The sequence below is a fragment of the Taudactylus pleione genome, unplaced genomic scaffold (genome assembly GCF_031769625.1).
Source record: "Taudactylus pleione unplaced genomic scaffold, aTauple2 ptg000583l, whole genome shotgun sequence".
NCBI classification, from domain to species: Eukaryota; Metazoa; Chordata; class Amphibia; order Anura; family Myobatrachidae; genus Taudactylus; species Taudactylus pleione.
The window spans coordinates 1,640,866-1,666,768 of NW_028284985.1; the positions used below are offsets into that span (position 1 = coordinate 1,640,866).

Consider the following 25,903-nt stretch of genomic DNA (forward strand, 5'->3'; position numbering starts at 1 on the left):
CAGGTGTGGAGTACATACAGCCTGGTGTAACCAGGTGCTGAGTACGTGCTGCCAGGTGTAACCAGGTGCTGAGTACGTACTGCCAGGTGTTACCAGGTGTGGCGTACGTACTGCCAGGTGTTACCAGGTGTGGCGTACATACTGCCAGGTGTTACCAGGTGTGGCGTACATACTGCCAGCTGTAACCAGGTGTGGAGTACATAGTGCCAGGTGTAACCAGGTGTGGAGTACATGCTGTCAGGTGTAACCAGGTGTGGAGTACATACTGTCAGATGTAACCTGGTGTGGAGTACATACTGACAGGTGTAACCAGGTGTGGAGTACATACTGACAGGTGTAACCTGGTGTGGCGTACATACTGACAGGTGTAACCTGGTGTGGAGTACATACTGACAGGTGTAACCTGGTTTGGAGTACATACAGCCAGGTGTAACCAGGTGTGGAGTACATACTGTCAGGTGTAACCAGGTGTGGAGTACATACTGTCAGGTGTAACCTGGTGTGGAGTACATACTGTCAGGTGTAACCAGGTGTGGAGTACATACTGTCAGGTGTAACCAGGTGTGGAGTACGTACTGCCAGGTGTAACCAGGTGTGGAGTATGTACTGACAGGTGTAACCTGGTGTGGAGTACATAGTGCCAGGTGTAACCAGGTGTGGTGTACATACTGCCAGGTGTAAACAGGTGTAGAGTACATACTGCCAGGTGTGGAGTATATGCTGCCAGGTGTAAGCAGGTCTAGAGTACATACTGCCAGGTGTGGAGTACATGCTGCCAGGTGTAACCAGGTCTAGAGTACATACTGCCAGGTGTAACCAGGTGTGGAGTACGTACTGCCAGGTGTAACCAGGTGTGGAGTACATACTGCCAGGTGTAACCAGGTGTGGAGTACATAGTGCCAGCTGTAACCAGGTGTGGAGTACATGCTGCCAGGTGTAACCAGGTGTGGAGTACATACTGACAGGTGTAACCAGGTGTGGAGTTCATGCTGCCAGGTGTAACCAGGTGTGGAGTACATAGTGCCAGGTGTAACCAGGTGTGGAGTACATAGTGCCAGGTGTAACCAGGTGTGGAGTACATAGTGCCAGGTGTAACCAGGTGTGGAGTACATACTGCCAGGTGTAACCAGGTGTGGTGTACATACTGCCAGGTGTAACCAGGTGTGGAGTACATAGTGCCAGGTGTAACCAGGTGTGGAGTACGTACTGCCAGGTGTAACCAGGTGTGGAGTACATAGTGCCAGGTGTAACCAGGTGTGGAGTACATGCTGCCAGCCAGGGGAGATGTCTGCCCTTTTTATAAACTTGAGAAGTCAAAGTTTCTAATAGATTTGTTGGGTTGGAAAACATGAACTGCAGAGGTTCTGAGGTCCGAGATTGAGAAACGCTGGTGTAGACAATAGTATGGAATATAAAGCAGACAATGGGAACGTGGGATATAGGAATGGTGGCTGACTCACAGACCAAAGACAGAGGAGAGATGTTTATATTGATGATTTCTGTAGCCAGGTTGAATGATTGACATGTTTCCTCTGCATTTAGGTCTTGGGATATAGTAGAGGGGACAGCGGGCTGTGGGACCCATGTTAGGGACCTATCGTGTGACGCTGTACGAATGACTGCGCACATTCCCAACACCTCATGTTGGCGCATTCTTCCAGGCACTGGGATATTTTCCTATTTGTTTCCTCTCTGCAATGGGATCCTGGTCCCAGCTAGGAAGGGGTTAAACAATCCCTGACAGTTACTATGGCAACAGCAGCTCCGCTCCAAGGGCAGAGTCACCGTAGTGTAATAGAGAGTAATATATATATTTATTCTACATACAGGCTCATTACAGGCTGACAGACGTGTTCTGGGTCTGCGGCTACAATGGAGCTAGGAAGTTTGTGAACCCTTCAGAGTTTTTTTTCTGCATTAATGTGTCCTTAAATATTTTTAGATCTTCATATACAGTAGTTCGTAAAACTAGATTAAGAGAAAATATGAAATCTAATAGCAAACAAGGGGCCTGATTCAGACCCACTCGCGAGCAGCTGTCCACTCGCAAGTGGGTCGATGTTCTGCACTGAGCATGCGCACGACGGAGGGAGCTCCGTCGTGCGCATGCGCCAGACGCGCCGAGCGAAGGAAAGTCCTTCGCTCGTTGTGTCTGATCAAAGGGGGCATGCTGTCGATGTTGATTGACAGCACGCCCCCTTTGGTGGGCGTGCCGGGGGTGTGCCTCCCTGACGGGGGCGTTCCCACGGGAACGCCTCCCGTCAGAAGCCGGCCCACTGACATCACTAGTGATGTCAGTGGGAGTGATTTTGGCTCTGATAGAGCCAAAATCACTCCGGAGCTTGCGGTTGAAAACCTCAACCGCAGGCTCCGGCTCGCAGTTTCGATGGTCGCGATGGTCACGACCATCGCGGCCATCAAAATGCACGCTCGTATAGGCTGTGGGTGGTGACCCACAGCTATACGAGCGTCCAGGAGGACGCTCCATTTTTATGGAGGGCGGCCCTCATTCATTCATGTGGTAGGTTACCCTGCTCCAGGTCTTGGTACAATATTTCTCTTTAATTCAGGTCTCAGCCTTACCAAAATGTGACATTTTTTTCTGCTGCAACTATTCTTCTGTAGACTGACGTTGATACCTCGGCATTCTCGTGTAGAATTTGCTGGTACAATCCAGAATTCATAGTTCCACCAATAATGGCCAGCCGTCCACCATGTCTCATGGTGAAGATGAGATTCTCACATTGGAGTATTCTGTTTTGTACTTCAGACTCATTCATCCACAGAACATTCTTCCAGTAGTCTTCTCGCTCATACTGGAGAGTGGTGGCTTCCTCCCTGCTGTCCCCCCCCCCCCCCCCATACACAATATTCTTGCTCAGTGATTGCCTGACGATGGACTAGTGTGAAGGAGCGTACACACTAGACGATATGCTCCCTGAGCGATATCGTCTAGTGTGTCCCCGGCAGGATGTGCTCAATGTCGCTCATGACATCGAGCACACCCGCCGAACGATATCATTAACGATATCGTTCAGCGCCGGGCTCTCTCCCCCATTCCATAACATGCAGCAACCTGACAACATCGTCAGGTTGGCCTGCATGCTAACCCGATGAACGATAATGACGAACGAACCGCGGGAACGCGCATCGTCGTTATCGTTCATCGTTTTTGTGTTAAAATGAACGATAAAGTGGACGACAGAACGATAACGATATCTTTATCGTTCAGTCGTCCACTTTAATCGTCCAGTGTGTACGCACCTTAATGTTGCCCATCCACTAGGCGATTAAACCTAGCGATGGATCGATAACGACGGTCAGACTAAGGGACATTCATACTTAGTGATGTCACTCTGTATGTGGGAAGGGCCTGGTTACTGTCAGACTAAGGGGCATTCATACTTAGTGATGTTACGCTGTATGTGGGAAGGGCCTGGTTATTGTCAGACTAAGGGACATTCATACTTAGTGATGTCACTCTGTATGTGGGAAGGGCCTAGTTATTGTCAGACTAAGGGACATTCATACTTAGTGATGTCACTCTGTATGTGGGAAGGGCCTGGTTATTGTCAGACTAAGGGACATTCATACTTAGTGATGTCACGCTGTATGTGGGAAGGGCCTGTCTATTAAAGAGAAGAAAATAAATGGTGGCATTTGGGAACATCCTTTGGATTATGAGCATAGGGCCTGATTCAGAGCCGGACGCTCTGACCAGAGTGCTCGCTCTGAATCAGGGCCCTCCTCCATGAAAATGGACCGGCCTCCTGGCCGCTCGTATAAGCTGTGGGTGACCACCCACAGCATATGCGGGCGGCCAAAAAGAGGGTCGCGATGGTCTTGACCATCGCGACCATTGGGCTTGCGACGGAGACCCTGCGGTAGGGTCTCGCTGCCGCAAGCCCTGGAGTGATTTTGGCTCTATCAGAGCCAAAATCACTCCCACTGACATCACTAGTGATGTCAGTGGGGCCGGCTTCAGACGGTAGGCGTTCCCATGGGAACGCCTCCGTCTGGCAGGCACGCCCCCGGCATGCCCACCAAAGGGGGCGTGCTGTCAATCAACATCGACAGCACGCCCCCTTTGGTGCGAGACCCGGAGCGATGGAAAGCCCGTCGCTCCCCGGGTCTCACGCATGCGCACGACGGAGCTCCCTCCGTCATGCGCAGTGGGGAACATCGACCCGCTTGCGAGCGTACTGCTGCTCGCAAGCGGGTCTGAATGACCCCCATAGTTGGCTAATTATAGCCGGTCATGTAGCTGAATATTATATATATAAAACCTCCCATGGAAGTCATTTACAACCCCCCAGTAGCCAGCGTTTCTGCATCATGCCTGATTGCACGTTACACCAGACGTCACCAGTAAACACCGGCACATTTGTAGAAGATTTTGCTATTTTATGAAAACCAGATTAGGGTCAGGAAAGGTGATATGTAATCTGTACACTGAGGGTCTCCTCTTCATGATATACAGCAAAATGACCCCCCCACGTTGATTCTAGCCTGCTGCAGTATATTCCGTCACCTGGTATTCGCATTCGCTCTGATTGCTGACGTAGCGCAGGGCAGAAGCTCGCTGCGTTCCGGGCTGAACATGGGAAGGATTAGTGTGAGAGTGTTTGGCTGACAGAGAATAATGCATCTTTCTAGCGAGTCCTCTGCTACAATCCGATTATTTTGTTCCCCTCACTTCTCCCATTGACTCCCAAGTGTAAGAGAGCATTATAAGCGCGCATTAAATGTCTGACAGGAATTGATTGCATGATAAAGCTCGCGGATGATAAAAATAAATCTCTCCTCAAGCAAGACTGATTTCCTTGGTGAGCCTACAAGGCAGGGCTCTCGCGGGGCACACGGCTTTGTCATACGTAGGCTTTCATGTTACACGGCTAGGCCTCTCCCAGACGGCTCCTCTCCCACTCTCTGTCTCACCGGGTTTCCTACAAGACTCTATATACTTATGTTATATATAAGGCTCATTTATCTGGCTGTAATATCCCACATTTATGTATGGGGAATAATCTAAATATTAATGTATCCTTACTGCAAAGTTTGGAATCTATCTATCTATCTATCTATCTATCTATCTATGGCCCTCATTCAGAGCCGTACGCTCTGAGCAGAGCGCACGCTCTGAATGAGGGCCGGCCTCCATGAAAATGGAGCATCCTTCTGGACGCTCGTATAGCTGTGGGTCACCACCCACAGGCTATACGAGCGTGCATTTTGATGGCCGCGATGGTCTCGACCATCGAAATTGCGAGCCGGAGCCTGCGGTTGAGGTTTTCAACCACAAGCTCCGGAGTGATTTTGGCTCTATCAGAGCCAAAATCACTCCCACTGACATCACTAGTGATGTCAGTGGGCCGGCTTTTGACGGGAGGCGTTCCCGTGGGAATACCCCCGTCAGGGAGGCACGCCCCCGGCACGCCTACCAAAGGGGGTGTGCTGTCAATCAACATTGACAGCACGCCCCCTTTGATCGGACACAACGAGCGAAGGACTTTCCTTCGCTCGTCGCGTCTGGCGCATGCGCACGACGGAGCTCCCTCCGTCGTGCGCATGCTCAGTCCAGAACATCGACCCACTTGCGAGCGGACAGCCGCTCGCGAGTGGGTCTGAATCAGGCCCTATATCTCCTATCTATCTATCTATATCTCATATCTATATCTATCTATCTGTCTATCTATCTCTCATATCTATATCTATCTATCTATCTATCTGTCTATCTATATCTCATATCTATATCTATCTATCTATCTATATCTCATATCTATCTCTATCTATCTATCTATCTATCTATCTATCTATCTATCTATCTATCTCATATCTATCTATCTCATATTTATCTATCTATCTGTCTATTTATCTATATCTCATATCTATCTCTATCTATCTATCTATATCTCATATCTATCTATCTATCTATCTATCTATCTATCTATCTATCTATATCTCCTCTATCTATCTATCTATCTATCTATCTATCTATGAAGCAGTTGGGAAGCCGATGGAAGCAATCCTGACCGCCGCCTTCCTTACTGTCTAATCCCGGCAAGGTACAAATGACAGGCGTCGACTTCCCGACGCCTGTCTTTTTACCTACACCGGGAGCCCGACACCCGGCTTACCGATCGAAGGTAAGCCAGGTGCGGACAGTCGCGCGGGGGGAGGGTTAGGTTTAGGGCTCCAGGGGGGTTAGGTTTAGGCTAGGGGAAGGGGGGGTTAGGTTTAGGCACTGGGGGGAGGTTAGGGTTATGCACCCCTAAGGGAGGGTTAGGGGGGGGGGGGTTTATGTTTCCCAATACAACAACCCCCCCATCTTCACCTGCACCCGATGCCATATTCTACGCACACAGTCACACCATCAGCAGGAAGGGCAGAAACAGGGAACAGTCATCTATGACACAGAGTAGGGGTATATAGAGGGTTTTTTTAACGATATTTATATAAACTGTTAGTTTACATATTATTATCTGTCCCTGTCGGGCATGTGCTGTCAATAATACATACCGATCCCATCTATCTATCTGATATCTGTCTGTCTATCTACTATTTATCATTTTACTATCTAATCTCATCTATCTATGTCAGATCTACTATCATCTATCCGTCTATCTCATATCTGTCTCTAAATCAGATAATAATATGTAAACTAACAGTTTATATAAATATACCTGCTGATGGTGTGACTGTGTGCGTAGAATATGGCATCGGGTGCAGGTGAAGATGGGGGGGTTGTTGTATTGGGAAACATAATCACACTGACTTTGGTGATCTCATTTTGATGATGGATAGAAAAAGCGGCGACTTTCCAGCGGAGGAGAAGTCCTTCCATCCCATTACGTCATCTGTGGATTGTGGAGGACATTGAGATCTGGCCATGAAATAGGCTTGATACAGGCGAAGGAATATTGTTACTTTCCATAAAGATGGCTGCATTCAGGTTACACCGTATGGGTTTGTGCAGCATTGTACCTAGATCTGAGACAGCGCGCAGGGTGATATAATAACATGTAGCAGTCCTTACAAGTCCTCAGAAACAGTCCTAGGAGTAACTCTCTACACTTCAGTCAGCTGGTAGCAAAATTCATTTTTGTGCGCTCACGTTTCCCCGTCTTGTTCCTACGGCCACTCCTGCTTACAGAGGCGGCTCAGGGGTGATACTGCGCTACAGCCGGATGGTAATCTCATTTCCCTTTCATGCATCTTGAAAAACATTAGCTTTCAGTCAAAAATGTCATATGCGAGCAGGACATCTTTACGTTCAATCCTGAATCAGGCCCAGTGCGAGAGGAAGACGACAAAAAAAATAATAATATAACGCAAATTGTTTCACTCAGTTTGTGCAACCTGTACCTGAAGTGCAATCATCTGCTGCTGAGTGTGGCGGCTGGGGACGCCCTGATGATGTATCAGCGGAGACTCTGATTATTGCCGGCAAAAATAGACACAGCGTAATCTGGATTTAATAGCATCTTACATGTTGACCAAATGCTGTCGTAAGGCAATAAGTGAGATGACTGGGAGCCTCAGCTGCTCCAGCAGGAACAGACCTACTAAGCGACTCCAGAATTCTCCAAGGGGGGGCAGAGATCCTGGCAGCAAGATCAATATCTTTATTTATTTTTTAAATACCTATTTTTAACGTATTTGGCAATATTATTATTATTACAGTATTATTACAGTATTATTATTATTATTACAGTATTATTATTACAGTATTGTTACAGTATTATTATTATTACTACATTATTATTATTACAGTAATTATTATTATTAGTATTACAGTATTATTATTACAGTATTAATATTTTTATTATTATTACAGTATTATTATTATTACAGTATTAATATTATTATTACAGTATTATTAATATTAATATTATTACAGTAATTATTAGTATTATTACAGTATTTTTATTGTTACAGTATTTATTATTATTTTTAGCCCAATCCAGATTATTCTTTAGGGAGACCCCACATTCTTGATAGGGACCAGAAACATGGCGGACCAGTGCTTCCCTGGTGTTGGACAGGAAGCTCTCATGTACCGTATGGGTATAGCCTGTCCTATATACACATCACATGGAAACATGGCAGATGCTTCCCTGGTGTTGGACAGGAAGCTCTCATGTACCGTATGGGTATAGCCTGTCCTATATACACATCACATGGAAACATGGCAGATGAGCACGGGCAGTCCGTGCACAGCTGTTTTCCCCAGACGTAGGGAACTGGCAGTGTGCATTGTTGGATAAAGGGGAATCCACTTTACTATTTATTTATTATCTAAGACGCCTCCTGGGAATGCAGCTGATTTGGAGGAGTATTAATCACATACAGCGCTCACCTGAGCCGCTGTGACTCATGTGACAAAGGATTCATCACGACTAACCCACCTGGTCTGTCTAAAATGACTTAAGATTTCTCAAACCTATATTTTAAGATGGGTACACACTTAATGATGTGTGTACCCAGCAACGTGATGGATGACTGCACCGCCGACGGGCCGACATTACACGATCCGGTGACCGCCTGCCTGATATGTCGGCACCAGCCACATCCCGCTGCATGGGGTCGTCAGCCAGATTGTCAGATTGAGCTACATGTTGGCCCACCTGACGATGCGACTGTCGACCAAACGGGAGCGCGCTTTGTCGTTAGTGCGTACACACTGGCTGATGTCGACGATGTGTCGGCAGGATCGGACAACATATTGTCTACATATCGCCAAAGTGTGCCCAGCTTTACACTCGCCAGTATTGCCGCCATTGAGATTTGACCCAAGAGCTAGCACTCTATAAAATTCTTCCGTTATCCCTGCCTGAACTCCAAATACATTATCGGCTTTATTTAGAGCTCATAAACCTATCAATTACCCGCACAGAATATCAGTTATAATCAACCTTAACTGGGCGCGCGAGTGTGTTAAGAACAGACAGAAACATCTAATTTTGGGGGGGTGAGGGAGGGGAGGTGACTGTGAAATGATGTCGGTGCTGGGGGTGCACAGAGACCAGGTGGTGGGGAATAATAAGTGACTTATTTAAGGACTACTATCTAGGCTGAGTACACTGTAGCTGGCAGAAGATGAAGCTCTCAGTGTGTCAGCTCCTGGGAGTCATAGATTAGTTGCCGGCACTGGGAGACCTGTGGTTATATATCTCCTCCATTACTCCACATCCCGCTCTGACATTTCTGCAAGCCCAGCAAAGCCGTCGTCACATCTCTCCCCGACGCCTGGAACACACAGTGCGCGGCTCGGGAGCAGACCGGCCATTTACCATGTATTGTCACTTCTCACACTCCTTATGGGATTAGTAAAATGTCATTTTGAAAGAAGCAGAATAAAAGCCATTTACTGAGCTTCATCAGCCGCGTAGTCAGTCTGTGCTCTTCATTAGCCGCGTAGTCAGTCTGTGCTCTTCATTAGCCATTAGCCGCGTAGTCTGTCTGTGCTCTTCATTAGCCATTAGCCGCGTAGTCTGTCTGTGCTCTTCATTAGCCGCGTAGTCTGTCTGTGCCTTTCATTAGCCATTAGATGCGTAGTCTGTCTGTGCCTTTCATTAGCCGCGTCTGTGCCTTTCATTAGCCGCGTAGTCTGTCTGTGCCTTTCATTAGCCGCGTCTCAGTCTGTGCTCTTCATTAGCCATTAGACGCGTAGTCTGTCTGTGCCTTTCATTAGCCGCGTAGTCTCAGTCTGTGCTCTTCATTAGCCATTAGCCGCATAGTCTGTCTGTGCTCTTCATTAGCCATTAGCCGCGTAGTCTGTCTGTGCTCTTCATTAGCCATTAGCCGCGTAGTCTCAGTCTGTGCTCTTCATTAGCTGCGTAGTCTCAGTCTGTGCTCTTCATTAGCCGCGTAGTCTGTCTGTGCTCTTCATTAGCCGCGTAGTCTCAGTCTGTGCTCTTCATTAGCCATTAGCCACGTAGTCTCTGTCTGTGCTCTTCATTAGCCGCGTAGTCTCAGTCTGTGCTCTTCATTAGCCATTAGCCACGTAGTCTCAGTCTGTGCTCTTCATTAATCATTAGCCGCGTAGTCTCAGTCTGTGCTCTTCATTAGCCACGTAGTCTGTCTGTGCCTTTTATTACTATTAGCCCCAACATGAGATTTGTATTATAAATGTACTGTCACTTATTATAACACAGTCCAATGTTACATTTATTAAAGAATATCTTGTCCCCAAATGTATGATGTAGCTTTAGGTGTAGATTAATAAGGGGTCTATTTGCTATGCCTTGGAGAGAGATAAAGTGGATGGAGATACAGGATCAACCAATCAACGCAGCTGTCACTTTACAGACTGTGGCCCTGATTCAGAGCCGGACGCTCTGAAAGAGCGCTCGCTCTGAATCAGGGCGTTTTTTTTTTTTTTTTTAGAACGGCCTCCAGGCCGCTCGCATAGCTGTGGGTGACCATCGCGACCATCGGGCTTGCGACGAGACCCTTGTGGTAACAGAGCCGGAAGCTCTCCACTGACATTACTTGTGATGTCAGTGGGGCCGCCCCCAAATGACAGGCGTTCTCATGGGAACGCCTCAGTTTGGGCAGCCACCCCCCCCGGCCCGCCCACCAAAGGGGGCGAGCCGTCACTCAACATCGACAGCTCGCCCCCTTTGGTGCGAGACCCGGAGCGACGGAGTGCCCGTCGCTATCCAGGTCTCAGGCATGCGCATGATGGAGCCGGCTCCGTCGTGCGCACTGGCCCACCAACGCTTGCGACCGGGTCTGAATCAGGCCCTGTGTTTGATAAATGATAATTAGGAGCTGATTGGTTGATACTTTATCTCTCTCCAAGGCTTAGTGAATAGACCCCTAAATAACTCCAGTCTGCAGTACACCAGTCCTGCCGCATACAGACAGGGGCTGCCCACTCTCCTCTAACCCATGCATAATACATATACACAGGCGATCGGTGTGTGATACAAGTCAGCACTGGACCATAACCAGGCCTTTTATTAATCACTGCTGCATGGCAACCGGCTGCTATACTGAGTAGTGAAATCCACTTCCATAACACCAAGGCATTAACATCTGCTCTGAATTGGGTACACTGCCCTGATGAGATACTTTGTGCGCCATCTCCTATAGTTATAGTGATAGATTAGTACAAACTGTACACATTTCATCACTTATATTTATGACAAGGAAAATTCCCTTTTTATAGGGGCTGATTCTGAGTTGGGAGCAAAGCAAAAAAGAGCCAGTAACTGTTCCCTTGGTTATGCCCTGTTGTACTGCTGGTGGTGCACTTGGTAACGCCCTGTTGTACTGCTGGTTGTGCACTTGGTAACGCCCTGTTGTACTGCTGGTGGTGCACTTGGTAACGCCCTGTTGTACTGCTGGTGGTGCACTTGGTAACGCCCTGTTGTGCTGCAGGTGGTGCACTTGGTAACGCCCTGTTGTACTGCAGGTGGTGCACTTGGTAATGCCCTGTTGTACTGCTTGTGGTGCACATGTAAGAAGTGCAGAGAGTTAGCGACCTATTTTTCAAGGGTTTAATTTTTAAATACAATTATGTGTAAACAGCAGGAAATCTGTTTTTGATGGTTGATAATTATTGCGCAGATATTTTAATTATGATTCTATTTTCAAGGGTTTATATGACAATGGCTGTATACTACAAATGTTTTTTTTTGTTTATTTACTGGGGGTAGGGGGATTTTGTTAATTGTAGTGGTTTTTGTTATGAAAACAAACATTTTCAGACTCAATTTAAAAAACCCCCAAAATAAACAACAGGAAATTACAGATACCTACTAATTAGCACTGCAGATTGCAGCCTCTATTATTATCAATGGGTACTACGTTCGGACCCCTGTGTACCAAACTCCGACAAACGAAGCTTTTTGGAGTTTGGCCCCTTTAGTTTACACCACCTTCAGATGGCGTAAACCCGCTTTAAGCCTATGGAGACTAAAGCTGGGCATCCATTATACAATTATCTGTCAGATATCTGTCCAATCTGGCTGGATGGAATGAAAACCTGGTAATGTATGGGAGCAAATGACAATCGTTCATTCTCTCACAAACACTGGAAAATAGCCAAAAATGGTTGTTCAGACAAATTGGTTAAAACACAGAAATGTAACCAATTTGAACATTTTTTTTGTCCTTTTTTCAGTGTTTCAAACCATATGATCGACTGTCATTTGCTCCCATACATTGCCACGTTTTCATTCCCACCAGCCAGATTGGACAGATATCTGACAGGAAATTGTATAGTGGATGCCCAGCTTTACTCGCAGGAGTGGGGGATCCCTCTACCACAACCTTTGTCCGGCAGCGGAAAACTGACACCGTTCGCATGCGCAGTGTCAGATTCCCCCAGAGGAAACGTTCACAAATTTGAAAAACTCCTCCAAAACGCCAGGGAAGTAACTCGCAGGGACAGCGGTTATCGCCACCTCCATCCCTGCGGGTTAAGTTTAGTACATAGCGGGGATATATTCATTCAAAATGAAAAAAATCTGTCATGATACAAATGAATAATCATGGCATTTCCGCGATTATTAATACATAGGCCCCTTAGATTTGCAAAGGGGCGCGTCCAAACTCAAATGTAAATTGCAGCGCAAGACTAAAGCTGCCCAGCATTTGTGGACTACATGCAAGAGCAGCCAGTATTTACCCGGCATGCAAACATAATACATGTATGTGCGCCCCTTGACTAGAGAATGGATTGTAAACCGCCGGCCAGTGATAGGCAGGGAGAACACGGTGACAGCCAGACAAGGATTTGCAAGTCACAAGTTCATGTGCGGGAAGTTTAGATTAATTACCCATTTTAATTATTCCCTTCATGTGTGGTTACAGCAAACACTTACTATTTGCTCTCAAAATATTTTTTTCTCTGGTGTTGTAGACAAGTACTGAGCTCGGCCGAGATCCGGATACAGGTTATTATTGAGGATTGCAACCTATACACAGCTATAAACCTGACATCATTATTTACAGGGAGGATGATTCAGTTCATTTAGGAGCCAAATAGTTATCAGTGGAGTAGTTGATCCATACATCTGACTCTAAAAGGGGGTCAGTTAGATCACATGGACAGTTGGCACCAATAATGGGGACAGATGGCTTACAATGCCTCAGACAGTACAGCGCCCCTGGACTCTAACACAACACCAGTTGCTGTTACCCTTTAATCAATGTGGGTTTTAATGCGCTGCAGCCATTTATTGCCAAACACCTGATTCATGCTGGCCAAAAAATGTACTCCCGTGACTGGAACCACAGCTGTTCTTGTTGCAAAATATGATTTTCTGTTTAAGCATCAAACACACAGGAAGATCGTGGGCTAATCCTACTGTGACCATAACATAATGTGGAGAATTAAACAAACAAGCTTCTACAATCAAGTACACTGTCCACAAATTATGAAACTGCGCCACCTACTGTCCCTCCAGTGTAGCTTCTCATGTCATACCTTAGCCTGTAGCTGTTGTTGTGCTCCAATAGTCCAATAGTTTTATCTCACCTGCTACAGAAAACTCTTCAGTTTTTCCTGTTTTAGAACCGTTAACACTGAACTTCCTTACTTGGTCTTCTAACATTATAAACTTCCGGACGGAGATTAAATGGTTTTCCTTGAGCGCTTTGTATTTCTATCAGTCAAGGTGCCAGCTCTTTGTACTGTTTCCAGTAGTTTTATTTGGGCATATAAGATGCACATTTTGAGTGAAAAGTCACTCGGCACAACCGAGTTGCCCGGGACTTGGAGCACCGAGAGGGGCTATTTTGTGCGACTTGAACAACCGTGTACAAGGGCACATCTGTAGGCACTAAATGCAAACTACTAACTTGTTTGCATTCCAGCTCCTGTGCTATATGAACCTCCACCTCAAAGAGCTTTGTTTTTATTTTTGTGCCCTTCGAGTGGGGCAACTTCTTTTTGCTGTTTTTGTGGCAGCATGTCAATTTTTCTGTATATTGTATTATTCTCCTTGTTTTGCAACTGTGGTGGGAACTGGGATAAGTGCTCTTCTCTGCCGCTCCCACAAATTTTTCCAGTGGTTCCCAGAGGTCGGGTCACCTGGTCAATTGATGAAATAAGACTCAACATTTGGCTGTCGACGGTTGCATCAGACCAAGGGAAGGCCATCAGACAGGGGCTAACGAATTGTTGCGGCATTGGTGCTATCGCAACATGCCATGCCCTGTTAACAACTCAATGTTTTAACCATCGATAATGTGCTAGTGCGCCTGTACAGTGGACCGCTGAAGTTTGTACCTGAGCAAAGGAACTCTGAGGTTCCATTTCCTGGTGTACACAGCAGGAGTGACGTCAGCAGCCATCGGAAAGGAGCATGGCATGGTGGCAGGAATCGCAGTCCCGGCATTGAATGGAAAAAACATTTCGGTCAAATAGGAAACATTGATGATCATCAATCATTGGGTTCTGATGACCATCTCTTACCAGACCACACTCGGGGTGGCAAACAGATCAGCAGCCCCAGTCTCTTCCTATAACAGTCTGAGACAGTGCTTGTCCCCCCCTCCCCCTTTTCCCGGGTGACCCAGAGCCTGGTTCATAGGTGCATACAGTGTTGATGTCGGGTGCAGTGGATCACTTTTTGGCTTCTGTGCATGAGTCAAAGCTGCAGTGCGCATGTATGGCGATGGGTCTAAGATGGAGATTGCACTAAGGACTTTTTCGCACAGCGAGTGACAGGTAGTCAGCGTTTGGGGGAGGTAACGATGGGTGGCTACAAAAAAACGCAGACGTGAAGGAACTATTTTCCGGGTGCACCCTAGTGAGTCTCTGTGAGTTTGTATGAAGCTGCAGAGGCCTCTTAGGTGAGATGAACATTCTGAGACAGCATAGGGTTGCTCAGCTGCACGACCGATGTTGCAGATGTTTCGTTTTGTACAGAAGCTGTGGATGTGAGATGCCGGAGGTGGGTGTCCCCTCTGCACAAGACATCCGCTAAATCATTACCATATTTTTGCAGCAACACTGCGTACGGAATCGCAGCCGTGACGGGATTTGCCTGCACCTCTGTACCAGGCCCCTAATCCTGCCTTAGTCATAGCGCAGGAACTCCTTCCGCCAGGGCGATGGTCAGGTGGTGAGCACCAGCTAGAGACAGACCTGGCACTGGGGATCTGCTCTGTGGGCCGTCAGTGGGGTGGTGCTTTCCTCCAGCAGTTTCTGCATTGAGGGTCTGATTCAGAGACGGACGCTCTGAAAGAGCGCTCGCTCTGAATCTGGGCGTTTTTTTGTTTTTTTGTGCGGCCTCCTGGCAGCTCTCATAGCTGTGGGTGACCACCCACAGCTATAGCGAGCAGCCAGGATGATGGTCGCGATGGTCAAGACCATCACGACCATCGGGCTAGCGACGAGACCCTTGAGCCGGAAGCTCTCCCACTGACATCACTGGTGATGTCAGTGGGGCCGCCCACAAACGGTAGGCGTTCGCTTGGGAACGCCTCCGTTTGTGAAGCCACCCTCCGGCCACGCCTCCCAAACGGGGCGAGCTGTCAATCACCATCGACAGCTCGCCCCCTTTGGTGCGAGACCCGGAGCGACCGTCGCTAGCCGGGTCTCGCGCATTCGCACAACGGAGCCGGCTCCGTCGTGCACATGCCCAGTGGGCAAACATCGCCCCGGTTGCGAGCGCTCAGCCGGGTCTGAATTAGGCCCAGAGCTCCCACCGTCTTCTACCATCTTGTTAATTATTGAGCGAATGACCATCTGCAAGTTGAGCTTCATAATGGGCAACAAATAAATGAAGTCTCTATGGCTGTTTTTTTTTTTTTTTTTTCTTGTTCTCAGAGAAAAAAAAAAAGCTAAAAGATGTAATTATTTCAGATGAAATTACTATGAGACATTGCCGGCATTTTCCAGCGCTGCAGTGACAATATGTTCCCTCTCTCCATCCATATTTCATGCGGCCTCCTACCGGGCAGGGAAAGTGTGCCGTGACAGATCATTAATGAGGAATCTCTTTCTCTCCCCATTCCCCATGGCTGCTCTGCCCTAACTTCCTTTATCCGGCAGTATTACTTCAGATGTGCTGCTCAGTTCCTATTCCCTCTCTGCGCACGTTGTTCCATGGAAGTCTTACTTTTTGTACTTTGCAAAGTTCTTTTATAGTGGAAAGTACACAAGACTGGGCTCTCCTATATCTCTCTAGCACGCGGGACCTGGACGATTCACATAGCGCTACGCAGAGCGTTAATAGATGTCCGATCCGATGCTGGGGTCCCCACTCTTCTCTAGCCTGGCAGATCTCTCTCTTTTGATGCCCATATAAACAATATTACTGTATATACTGGATCACAGCTTTTACAGATGAGGCCGGAACAGTGATGTCGGGATGATGTGCCGTGCGGTGTGACCGTTTCCCAGAGCATCCGGTAATCACCGCTCATTTGTACCATCCTGGACAGAGGCAGCGTTACTAGGAAGTCGTTGAGGCAGCACGAGCGGCGTAGTGGTCAGCAATAATGCCTCAGCGGGCTTGGCTTAGTTTCCCACCAAACCAGTATGTGTGGAGTTTGAATGTTCTCTGTCTGCTTGCGTTGGATTCCTGCGGATCCTCCAGTTTCCTCCCACACTCCAGTCATACTACACTGTGGGCCGTATTCAATTAGGAGCAAAGAGTCAGAGGCCGGACTTTTCGTCGGCGGAGATTTTGACGGCGAAAAGTTATTGCGCGCGTCCCTACGTATCCCCGTATTCAATTGCAAATGTGCGATAAACGGGACCCGGCGAATCTGAAATTGGCAAAAAGTGAAGTCTGTTTTGGGGAAATCAGGCTGACACCTCCCTAAAGATGCTGTGCCATGGGGGTTCACTATGGGTACCCCCAAATTTGGGGTACATGAAAATGGGTGCAAGCATATTTTAAAATGTGTTAAGTCAAGCATTAAAAAGCACCAAAAACGCACCTGCAATCAAAAATACACCTCCCCCATACTTGCAGACCCCCCCATAGGCTATTTTGCTAGTTTTTTCATTTGTACCCCCACTTTGATTTTTTTTCGCCCATTTTTTCAAAGTGCTCTTTTGGGGTGTCTTTTGTGTTTTTTTTTTTACGCAGTTAGCGCCAGGGGGGTGTCCAAAGGGTGCAGGGTGGTCCCCGAAACATTGCACCCAAAACCCCAATTCTGCACTTTTTTCCACTGGGTATTCATAGATGGAGAAGTTTCGCCTATTACATTACATTGCGTTATCTCGCCGGTGAAAAGAAGCTAGAATTGAATACGGGGATAAGTTGAAACCGGCGAAAATGACGTCATCGGTGAAAAAGTATCGCCGAAACGGACTTGTCTCTCCTAATTGAATACGGCCCTATGTAGACAAAAGTGATTGGACACCCCCGCGGTTGACATAGGTACACTAGCTGTAACGCATGGTCACACTAACTCTGAGAAGTATAGAGATGTTCTCGATAACTCTGTGCTCCCTACATTGTGACAGTTCTATGTAAACACCAAATGTTATTATGAGGACGACAATGCCACCTGTCATGTTTCCTGCGTGACGCTGGAGTGGTATACAGAAGATTCGGTATCCCAGATGGACTGACCAGCTCGGAGTCCACATCTTATCCCCACTGAGACCCTCTGGGATGAATTGGAGTGACGGGTGCGTTCTAGGCCGACTCGCCCTTCCTCAGTGTCACAGTTGGTCACTGTACGTAAGGCGGAATGACAGAAGATACCGCCTGCTGTTGTCCAGGGACTTGTGGTCATTTTGACTAGAATGGCGTCTGCAGTAATCACTGTACGTGGTGACCTACAAAGTACTGATGTCACTAACATCTCAGTGATCTATTTGCTGTCAGTGTCCAATCACTTGTGTCTACACAGTGTAGTAGAGTCATTGGTTTCTGGCAATAAATGAAGACTAGTATGTTTGTGTCTCCATGGGATAGGGTGCATAGAGTGTAAGCTCCAATGGTGCAGGGACTGATGTGAGTGACTAAAATATTCTCTGTACAGCGCTGTAGAATATGCGTACGCTATATAAATAACGTAATAAAAAATTGTTACGGATACCACTGGTAGTGAGGTGTATGTGTATAAATATATAGATATATATATATATATGTATTCCAAATGAGAACCGGCACTCAAAATAGTTATATATGTGCCAGGGTGCCTTCTGTGAAGATCCAATATCCAAGTAAAAAATCAGCGGCACTCCCAGGCTTGTATCGCCTGCCTTGAGAAAAGGGTCGTGTATGGCCCTGAAACGTTGGCTGAGTGGCATGCATTAAAGTTCTTTTTTCTACGATACAAGCCTGGGAGTGCCGCTGATTTTTTGATTGGATATTGTGATAGGATCACTGGTAAAGTGGTCTGTGGCAGGTACATTTGTCCCAGATTCCTTGTGTTTTAAACCCCCAGGAGAAAGTCTGCAGTGTAGCAGGCTTGAGTCTCGGCTTTTTGAAAAGCCGGTTTGGGACCTGGGGGTTGTGGGTGAGAGGTGAGGGAGGGCTCCACCCACGGCCACTCCAGGTTTTGGTTCTCGCAGCCTGGTAACAGGCTTGTTAGGGTTTCCACCTGAGAGTGGCCAATATAAGCCTAGTGTGTTGAGGGCTGATTGTCTCACCTGGGAGAGCAGACAGGGAGTTTGCTCAGAGACACTTGGAAACCTATCTGTGAGTGTTGTGCTGTGCTTTTGTTGCTGGTGAGGGCATTAGGCCCTGCCAGATTCTGGTAGTGAGGGAACTACCTGTGAAGTTAGTGCCCCGACAGGGCTAGGATTTATGTTTATGTTTTCTTTATGTTTGTTTCTGACATTGTACAATAAAGACTGGCGCCGACCAGCTTGTACTTGCATCCAGTCTGGCGTACTGTTTCCCAGCTGCTGTGTGTGAAAGGGAGTCCTCTACCCAGGAGAGGGACCCCCTAACCTAACTGTATCACAATATATATATATATATATATATATATATATATATATATACACACAGTGAATTGCAATGCCCCCTAGCCTGCGATTAGAGAATGTCACTTTCTGGCTACGTTTAGCCTCATTGTTAATCCGAGATTGCGGGGTCCCAGTAAACAAGCCGAGGCCTCTGCCTGCCTTGATAAGAAATAACGGCTGCACAGATAACTTTGCAGATTGGCAGCGGACTGCAGCATTTGTGTTTGAAGGTCATTGGTTTGATGGTGCCGGGGCCGGGAAGCTGAACATAATTACCTCCTGACAGATGTGGCCTCTCTGACACAACCTGCTCATCTTGGTCCGGTTCCTGGACAGCAGATGCCCACTTCACATCTCGTCATATCACCAGTTCATAAACCCCGCTAGTGTGGCCGCACATGAAACGCCAGCGAACCCCCTCTGCTCCAGCGTGTCGGGCAGAGTTAGATGTGTATTATCTCTTCTGGGTCGGGCGAGCGCGTTCCAAGCTTGTCCTGTTACCTCCCAGCAGCTGTTTTCCTTTTGTTAGTTTTTATTTTTTAATTTTATTTTATTTTTTGTGATGTTTTTGCATATTTTTTTTTTACATTCATGTTTTTGGATGTATATTGTCTTTTCATGCAGATTACTAATAAATCGCATTTCTATAGACACAACCTGATTTTCCATGTTGTCGGAGCGTCAGAAGCTCTGGCATGGCTGGGATAATATCTCATGTACAAAGTCTGTTTGATATTCGATGAGCACACTCAGATCTGGAGTCTTTGTACAGATTATAGATATTTATTGTGATGGAAGAAACGGAATTTCATGTCCTGAGATCCGTAAGCTCTTTATCTGGTGCTTGGGAGAATTACACTGTTGCTGATGTATTTCAGCTCCTTTTGATTATCTATACTGTTACAGGGATTGACAACTTGCTACACTCCATGTAACCCACATACACTTCCCATTTTTTCTCACCCAGCCTTAGACCATTTGTTTTACTTATTAAAATACAGGACAGCAGATCACAGTATAAGTACCAAACTGTAATATCACACCACAGGCTGGGTAGGGCAGAAAACAGAGGACAACTCGCTGAAGTCAGTGGGAGTCACGGGTGGGAATTGATTCCCTACTCCATGTAGTGTTCATTCTAGCACCCTGCACCTGTCACAACTTGTGCATTTCATCTTTCCTGCCTGGGGTGTCGCTCTCTGCTGCTTCTAGCACACTCAGCTGATGCAACAAACTGCTGAGGTACTGACCAGAGTGTGGTAGAAGCACCAGAGCAGATAGCAACACCCCAGGGCAGGAAAGAGGAACTGCATGGGTTGTGACAGGTGCAGGGTGCTAGAATGAACACTATGATCCTGTACCCAACATGTGGGTGTGCATACAGAGTCAGAGTCGTTGATGGGAAGGAGATACAGGGAGAGGAGCACTTGTGACATGGAAGGTGCCAAGGAAGAACAGGAGGGTCCTGCCCACAAGAGCTTACATACTGGAGGAGCGCAGAGAGCAGGAGGGAGCATGGTCGGGGGAGGAGCTCAGAGAGCAGGAGGGAGCATGGTCAGGGGAGGAGCACAGAGAGCAGGAGGGAGCATGGTCAGGGGAGGAGCACAGAGAGCAGGAGGGAGCATGGTCAGGGGAGGAGCACAGAGAGCAGGAGGGAGCATGATTCCCTACTCCATGTAGTGTTCATTCTAGCACCCTGCACCTGTCACAACTTGTGCATTTCATCTTTCCTGCCTGGGGTGTCGCTCTCTGCTGCTTCTAGCACACTCAGCTGATGCAACAAACTGCTGAGGTACTGACCAGAGTGTGGTAGAAGCACCAGAGCAGATAGCAACACCCCAGGGCAGGAAAGAGGAACTGCATGGGTTGTGACAGGTGCAGGGTGCTAGAATGAACACTATGATCCTGTACCCAACATGTGGGTGTGCATACAGAGTCAGAGTCGTTGATGGGAAGGAGATACAGGGAGAGGAGCACTTGTGACATGGAAGGTGCCAAGAAAGAACAGGAGGGTCCTGCCCACAAGAGCTTACATACTGGAGGAACACAGAGAGCAGGAGGGAGCATGGTCGGGGGAGGAGCTCAGAGAGCAGGAGGGAGCATGGTCAGGGGAAGAGTGCAGAGAGCAGGAAGGAGCATGGTCAGGGGAGGAGCGCAGAGAGCAGGAGGGAGCATGGTCAGGGGAGGAGCACAGAGAGCAGGAGGGAGCATGGTCAGGGGAGGAGCACAGAGAGCAGGAGGGAGCATGGTCAGGGGAGGAGCGCAGAGAGCAGGAGGGAGCATGGTCAGAGGAGGAGGGAGGAGTGCAAAGAGCAGGAGGGGTCAGGGGAGGAGGGAGGAGCAGAGAGCAGGAGGGAGCATGGTCAGAGGAGGAGCAGGAGAGAGCATGGTCAGGGGAGGAGCACAGAGAGCAGGAGGGAGCATGGTCAGGGAAGGAGCACAGAGAGCAGGAGGGAGCATGGTCAGGGGAGGAGCGCAGAGAGCAGGAGGGAGCATGGTCAGGGGAGGAGCGCAGAGAGCAGGAGGGAGCATGGTCAGGGGAGGAGCACAGAGAGCAGGAGGGAGCATGGTCAGGGGAGGAGCGCAGAGAGCAGGAGGGAGCATGGTCAGGGGAGGAGCGCACCCTCTAAACAGTTCTCAGCCAGAAATGGCCATTTAGTACCCGCAGGGAAGTGGCTGAGGTGTGTACATCTCTGAATCATACATAAGTTTGCAAAGATGCGTAGGCAGGCCGCGACATATGTTCAGTATGCAAATAATCACTGGATTGAAACTTGCGAGTGAATCAGGCCCATAATGTTATTATGGAACTTGGAGTATGGTGACAACCAACAGGAAACCCCCCCTCCATTTATTTTGTTATAAGTTATTTCAAAAAATAACTGCATTATTTGTCCTCAGAATGGTTTTGACACAAGCAATGTTCGTGGTCTGACTGTTGAAAATATTAATTTGTATTAAAGTAAAGGTCTCCTCTGTAACACGACTCACCTGTAGCTGAACACTGACTCTCACGGACCACAGGAGACAACAGCAGACGTTGCCTTTGCAGATGGCGTATTCTCCGTTTTCTGTAACCCCTTTAGATTCGTGGTCCTCGTTACAGTACATATTTTGTACGCTGTATTGTGTTGAATGTTCTCATTTTCATCATTCCTAGTTTATTAAAATGCGCAGTAGAGGGAGCTGTCGAGCCTCGTGAGACAGAAGCCGCACAGATGAGGCTAAAACATTTCAAGTCTAATCAAGTCGGCACAGCGAGGCCATAATGCAAAAAAGCTTCAACAAGGTGCATCTGTAAGAATTTCACTTACATTCATTTAAGAGATGTGCCTGACCTCTGATGTCTGATTTAACTCTGAACGGTTCATTGAGTGTGAATTGGGCTAAATTCATTGCTTTTAAAAGTTTGCATTAAAAAAAGGTCTATTTTCCAAGCATCAATCTGAGTCAGTGATTGCACCCTCTGCCCACTTGCAGCATCGCTCTAAACGTCATCCCTTCCCGGAAATCGATCCGCAGCCTGGTGGTTACCAGAATGACTGGGGCCTAATAGATTTGTCTATCAGACCTGGCTGGCAAACAATGAACTGTAGTATATCACTGGGGCCCAGTGCTTCTCCAACACCCCTTTAACCCGCTGCCTATAAATATCTTACAACGTATCCATGAGGCCATTCTCGCTTTCGTGGCTCGGCTATTACTAATACATTGGCTTAGGGCTTCTTGTGTCCTCATGTGTTTTCCACTAAAGCCTTTCTATCACCCACTCAGAGTGGTTCGTTGCTCCATCTCTGCTGTATATACAGCACACCGCTGATAAGTTCCAGCAGGACACGCATGTAACACTTGGTGATTTTTGTAGGTGCGTATGGCGAAGGAGACCGACCCTACCTGGAAGCCCGCATTCATTGTGAAGCCCGACGGCGGATGCCAAGGAGAAGGAATCTACCTCATTAAAGACCCCAGTGAAATCCGAATCATGGCGAGCGTCCAGAACAGGCCATCCGTGGTCCAGGAGTATATCAGCAAACCCTTTGTCATGGACAAGCTTAAGTTTGACATGCGCCTCTATGTCTTACTGAAGTCTTTAGAGCCTCTGGAGATTTACATAGCCAAAGACGGCCTCTCGCGCTTCTGCACGGAACCTTATCAGGAACCCAACCATAAGAACCTTCACCACATCTATATGCACCTCACAAACTACTCTCTCAATGTCCACAGTAAGAATTTCATCCACTCGGACAGCGCACACACTGGGAGTAAGAGGACCTTCTCCAGCATCCTCTGCAGACTCTCCAGCAAAGGTGTGGACATCAAGAAAGTCTGGTCAGATATTATTTCACTAGTCATTAAGACAGTTATCGCTCTTGTACCGGAGCTCAAGGTCTATTACCAGGCGGATATACCACCAGGGAAACCGGGACCAACATGCTTTCAGGTAAGGCACTGCTCCTAGGCTCATTCCAATACGTCAGTATATTTATATTGATGTGTAAGTCACATTCTACTTCATCCTTTTATATATAGTATACTGTAGGTATCGCTAAAGGCAATAACTCCATCTATCGTGGTTGCCCATTTCCGCACTTGCCCCCATTCACAGTCACTCCGTATATGATATACCAGCCCAGTCTATAACTTTGCCATGCCAGGATCCTGTGTATGATATACTGTACCAGCCCAGTCTATCACTCTGCTATGCCAGCATACTGTGTATGATATACCAGCCCTGTCTATCACTCCGCCATGCCAGCATACTGTGTATGATATACCAGCTCAGTCTATCACTCTGCCATGCCAGCATACTGTGTATGATATACCAGCCCAGTCTATCACTTTGCCATGCCAGGTTCCTGTGTATGATATACTGTACCAGCCCAGTCTATCACTCTGCCATGCCAGCATACTGTGTATGATATACTGTACCAGCCCAGTCTATCACTCTGCCATGCCAGCATACTGTGTATGATATACTGTACCAGCCCAGTCTATCACTCTGCCATGCCAGCATACTGTGTATGATATACTGTACCAGCCCAGTCTATCACTCTGCTATGCCAGCATACTGTGTATGATATACCAGCCCAGTCTATCACTCTGCTATGCCAGCATACTGTGTATTTATACCAGCCCAGTCTATCACTCTGCCATGCCAGCATACTGTGTATGATATACCAGCCCAGTCTATCACTCTGCCATGCCAGCATACTGTGTATGATATACCAGCCCAGTCTATCACTCAGCCATGCTAGGATACTGTGTATGATATACCAGCCCAGTCTATCACTCTGCCCCTCCCTGCCAGGATCCTGTGTATGATATACCAGCCCTGTCTACCACTCTGCCATGCCAGGATCCTGTGTATGATATACCAGCCCAGTCTATCACTCAGCCATGCTAGCATACTGTGTATGATATACCAGCCCAGTGTATCACTCTGCCCCTCCCTGCCAGGCTTGTTCTGAATGCACAGTTTGTCAGGCTGTGACCTTCTCTGTCAGCGGAGTAAGTTATAGATGCCGTATTCTGCTGCCCTGGCTGGAGTGACCATCCATCACTGGGCCGCGCGTTACCTTGTTACTGAGCGCTGGCACAATGTTTGCGTCCTCACTGTCAGCATTTACCTAACAAAACTCATTATTCAGATGTACAACATAAAAGTGATACAATGAATTATTATTCTATTTGTAATAACATAGCAGCCTATTTAACCCCCAGATTTATATCTTGTCTCCTGATCCTTCTAACCCTAAGAATATGACGCTGGTGGTTCTGCCCTGACGTAGATTCCTCATTTTAATATATAACCCACAATGTAGCTTTAAAACATCAACTAGTTCTAAACAGAAATTATCTTTTGTCATTATTTTCCTTACCAAATTGTTGTTTATTGTGCAATGTAATCACTTTAAAGGATACGCAATTTGTAGCAAACCTTATCTGCGCGGTGCATACACACCTTGATGGTGGCGCCATGTGCAGCTGGTGCCTTCTGTCCGGGAATCTGCATTTCTGGGTGTGGCCACCTTGTGAACGCACGCAAGACATCCATTTTGTGGGAATGTCACGTGCATGTAGCTTGACTTCTGACATGTGCGTATGACAGAGGGACGTGTGTTTCTGACAAATCTTAGACTTGACATGAGCGTGTGCTGATAATGAAGGCGATAGCTGACGCAAAAACACTGGGCCGTGTGACTATTTGTGTGAAGCCATGCTCTAGTAAGCCTGGCTACTGAAGGTGTCTACACTGTGCTCTTGAATCAGGCCGGTAGTGTGTGTGTGTGTGTGTTAAAGAAGCGAATGCAGTGAAGTGTTGTTCTGAAAGCAAAAACACAAAGTTGTGAATGAGCCCCACAGTTCTCAGTCTCAGGAGTGAGGTGGCTTTTGCTCCTCTCTGTAGAGCTGGTTGAGATTGAAGAGCTTTACACGAAGAGTCGGCAGAAAGTCTCCTCTCTGCAAAGCTTCTCATTTGCTATAGTGCCGGTTGGTATGAAATCTAATCTGTCCTGTCACAGCGGTGCCTGTGGCCAATCATTATGGCATAGTGAACTCCTGTAACAGCTTCACGCACCAGACTTTTCCCTATAGTTAACACCCTGTGTACTTTAATGACCGTAAAACAAAGTATTGTCCATAAATTCAGGTCGCTGGCGTTCTCCTGTTGAAATAAACATTAGGCAATCCTGGCCAGTGTGTGACTGTACACAAGGTTTGTCTTTATCTTCATGCTTTTTCTGTCTACCTGCTCATAGATTTTAGGGTTTGACATCCTGCTCATGAAAAATTTGAAGCCAGTACTACTGGAAGTGAATGCAAATCCCAGCATGAAGATAGAGCATGAGCAAGAGGTGAGACAAGTGATGTTTGCCCAAAACAGTGTCATTGTGTCATCTTCTCTTTCTATCTAATACTGTCTTCCTTCTACCCATGTACATCAGTCTGTCACTATCTTCCTTCCACCCATCTCCATCTAATACTGCCTTCCTTCCACCCATCTCC

General features: G+C 47.3%; 1 protein-coding gene across 3 annotated transcripts in view; it reads left to right on the plus strand.

Moving 5' to 3' along the window:
• Positions 1-25,903, plus strand: part of TTLL11 (tubulin tyrosine ligase like 11) — a 172,741-nt gene that overhangs the window by 22,692 nt on the left and 124,146 nt on the right. For 2 of the 3 annotated variants that reach the window (XM_088453581.1, XM_088453580.1), the window contains exons 4-5: positions 22,764-23,339; positions 25,657-25,752. In XM_088453581.1, coding sequence (XP_088309707.1) covers positions 22,764-23,339; positions 25,657-25,752 — 672 coding nt within the window. The remainder of the gene's footprint in view (positions 1-22,763; positions 23,340-25,656; positions 25,753-25,903) is intronic. The other variant, XM_088453582.1, reaches the window with a different exon arrangement.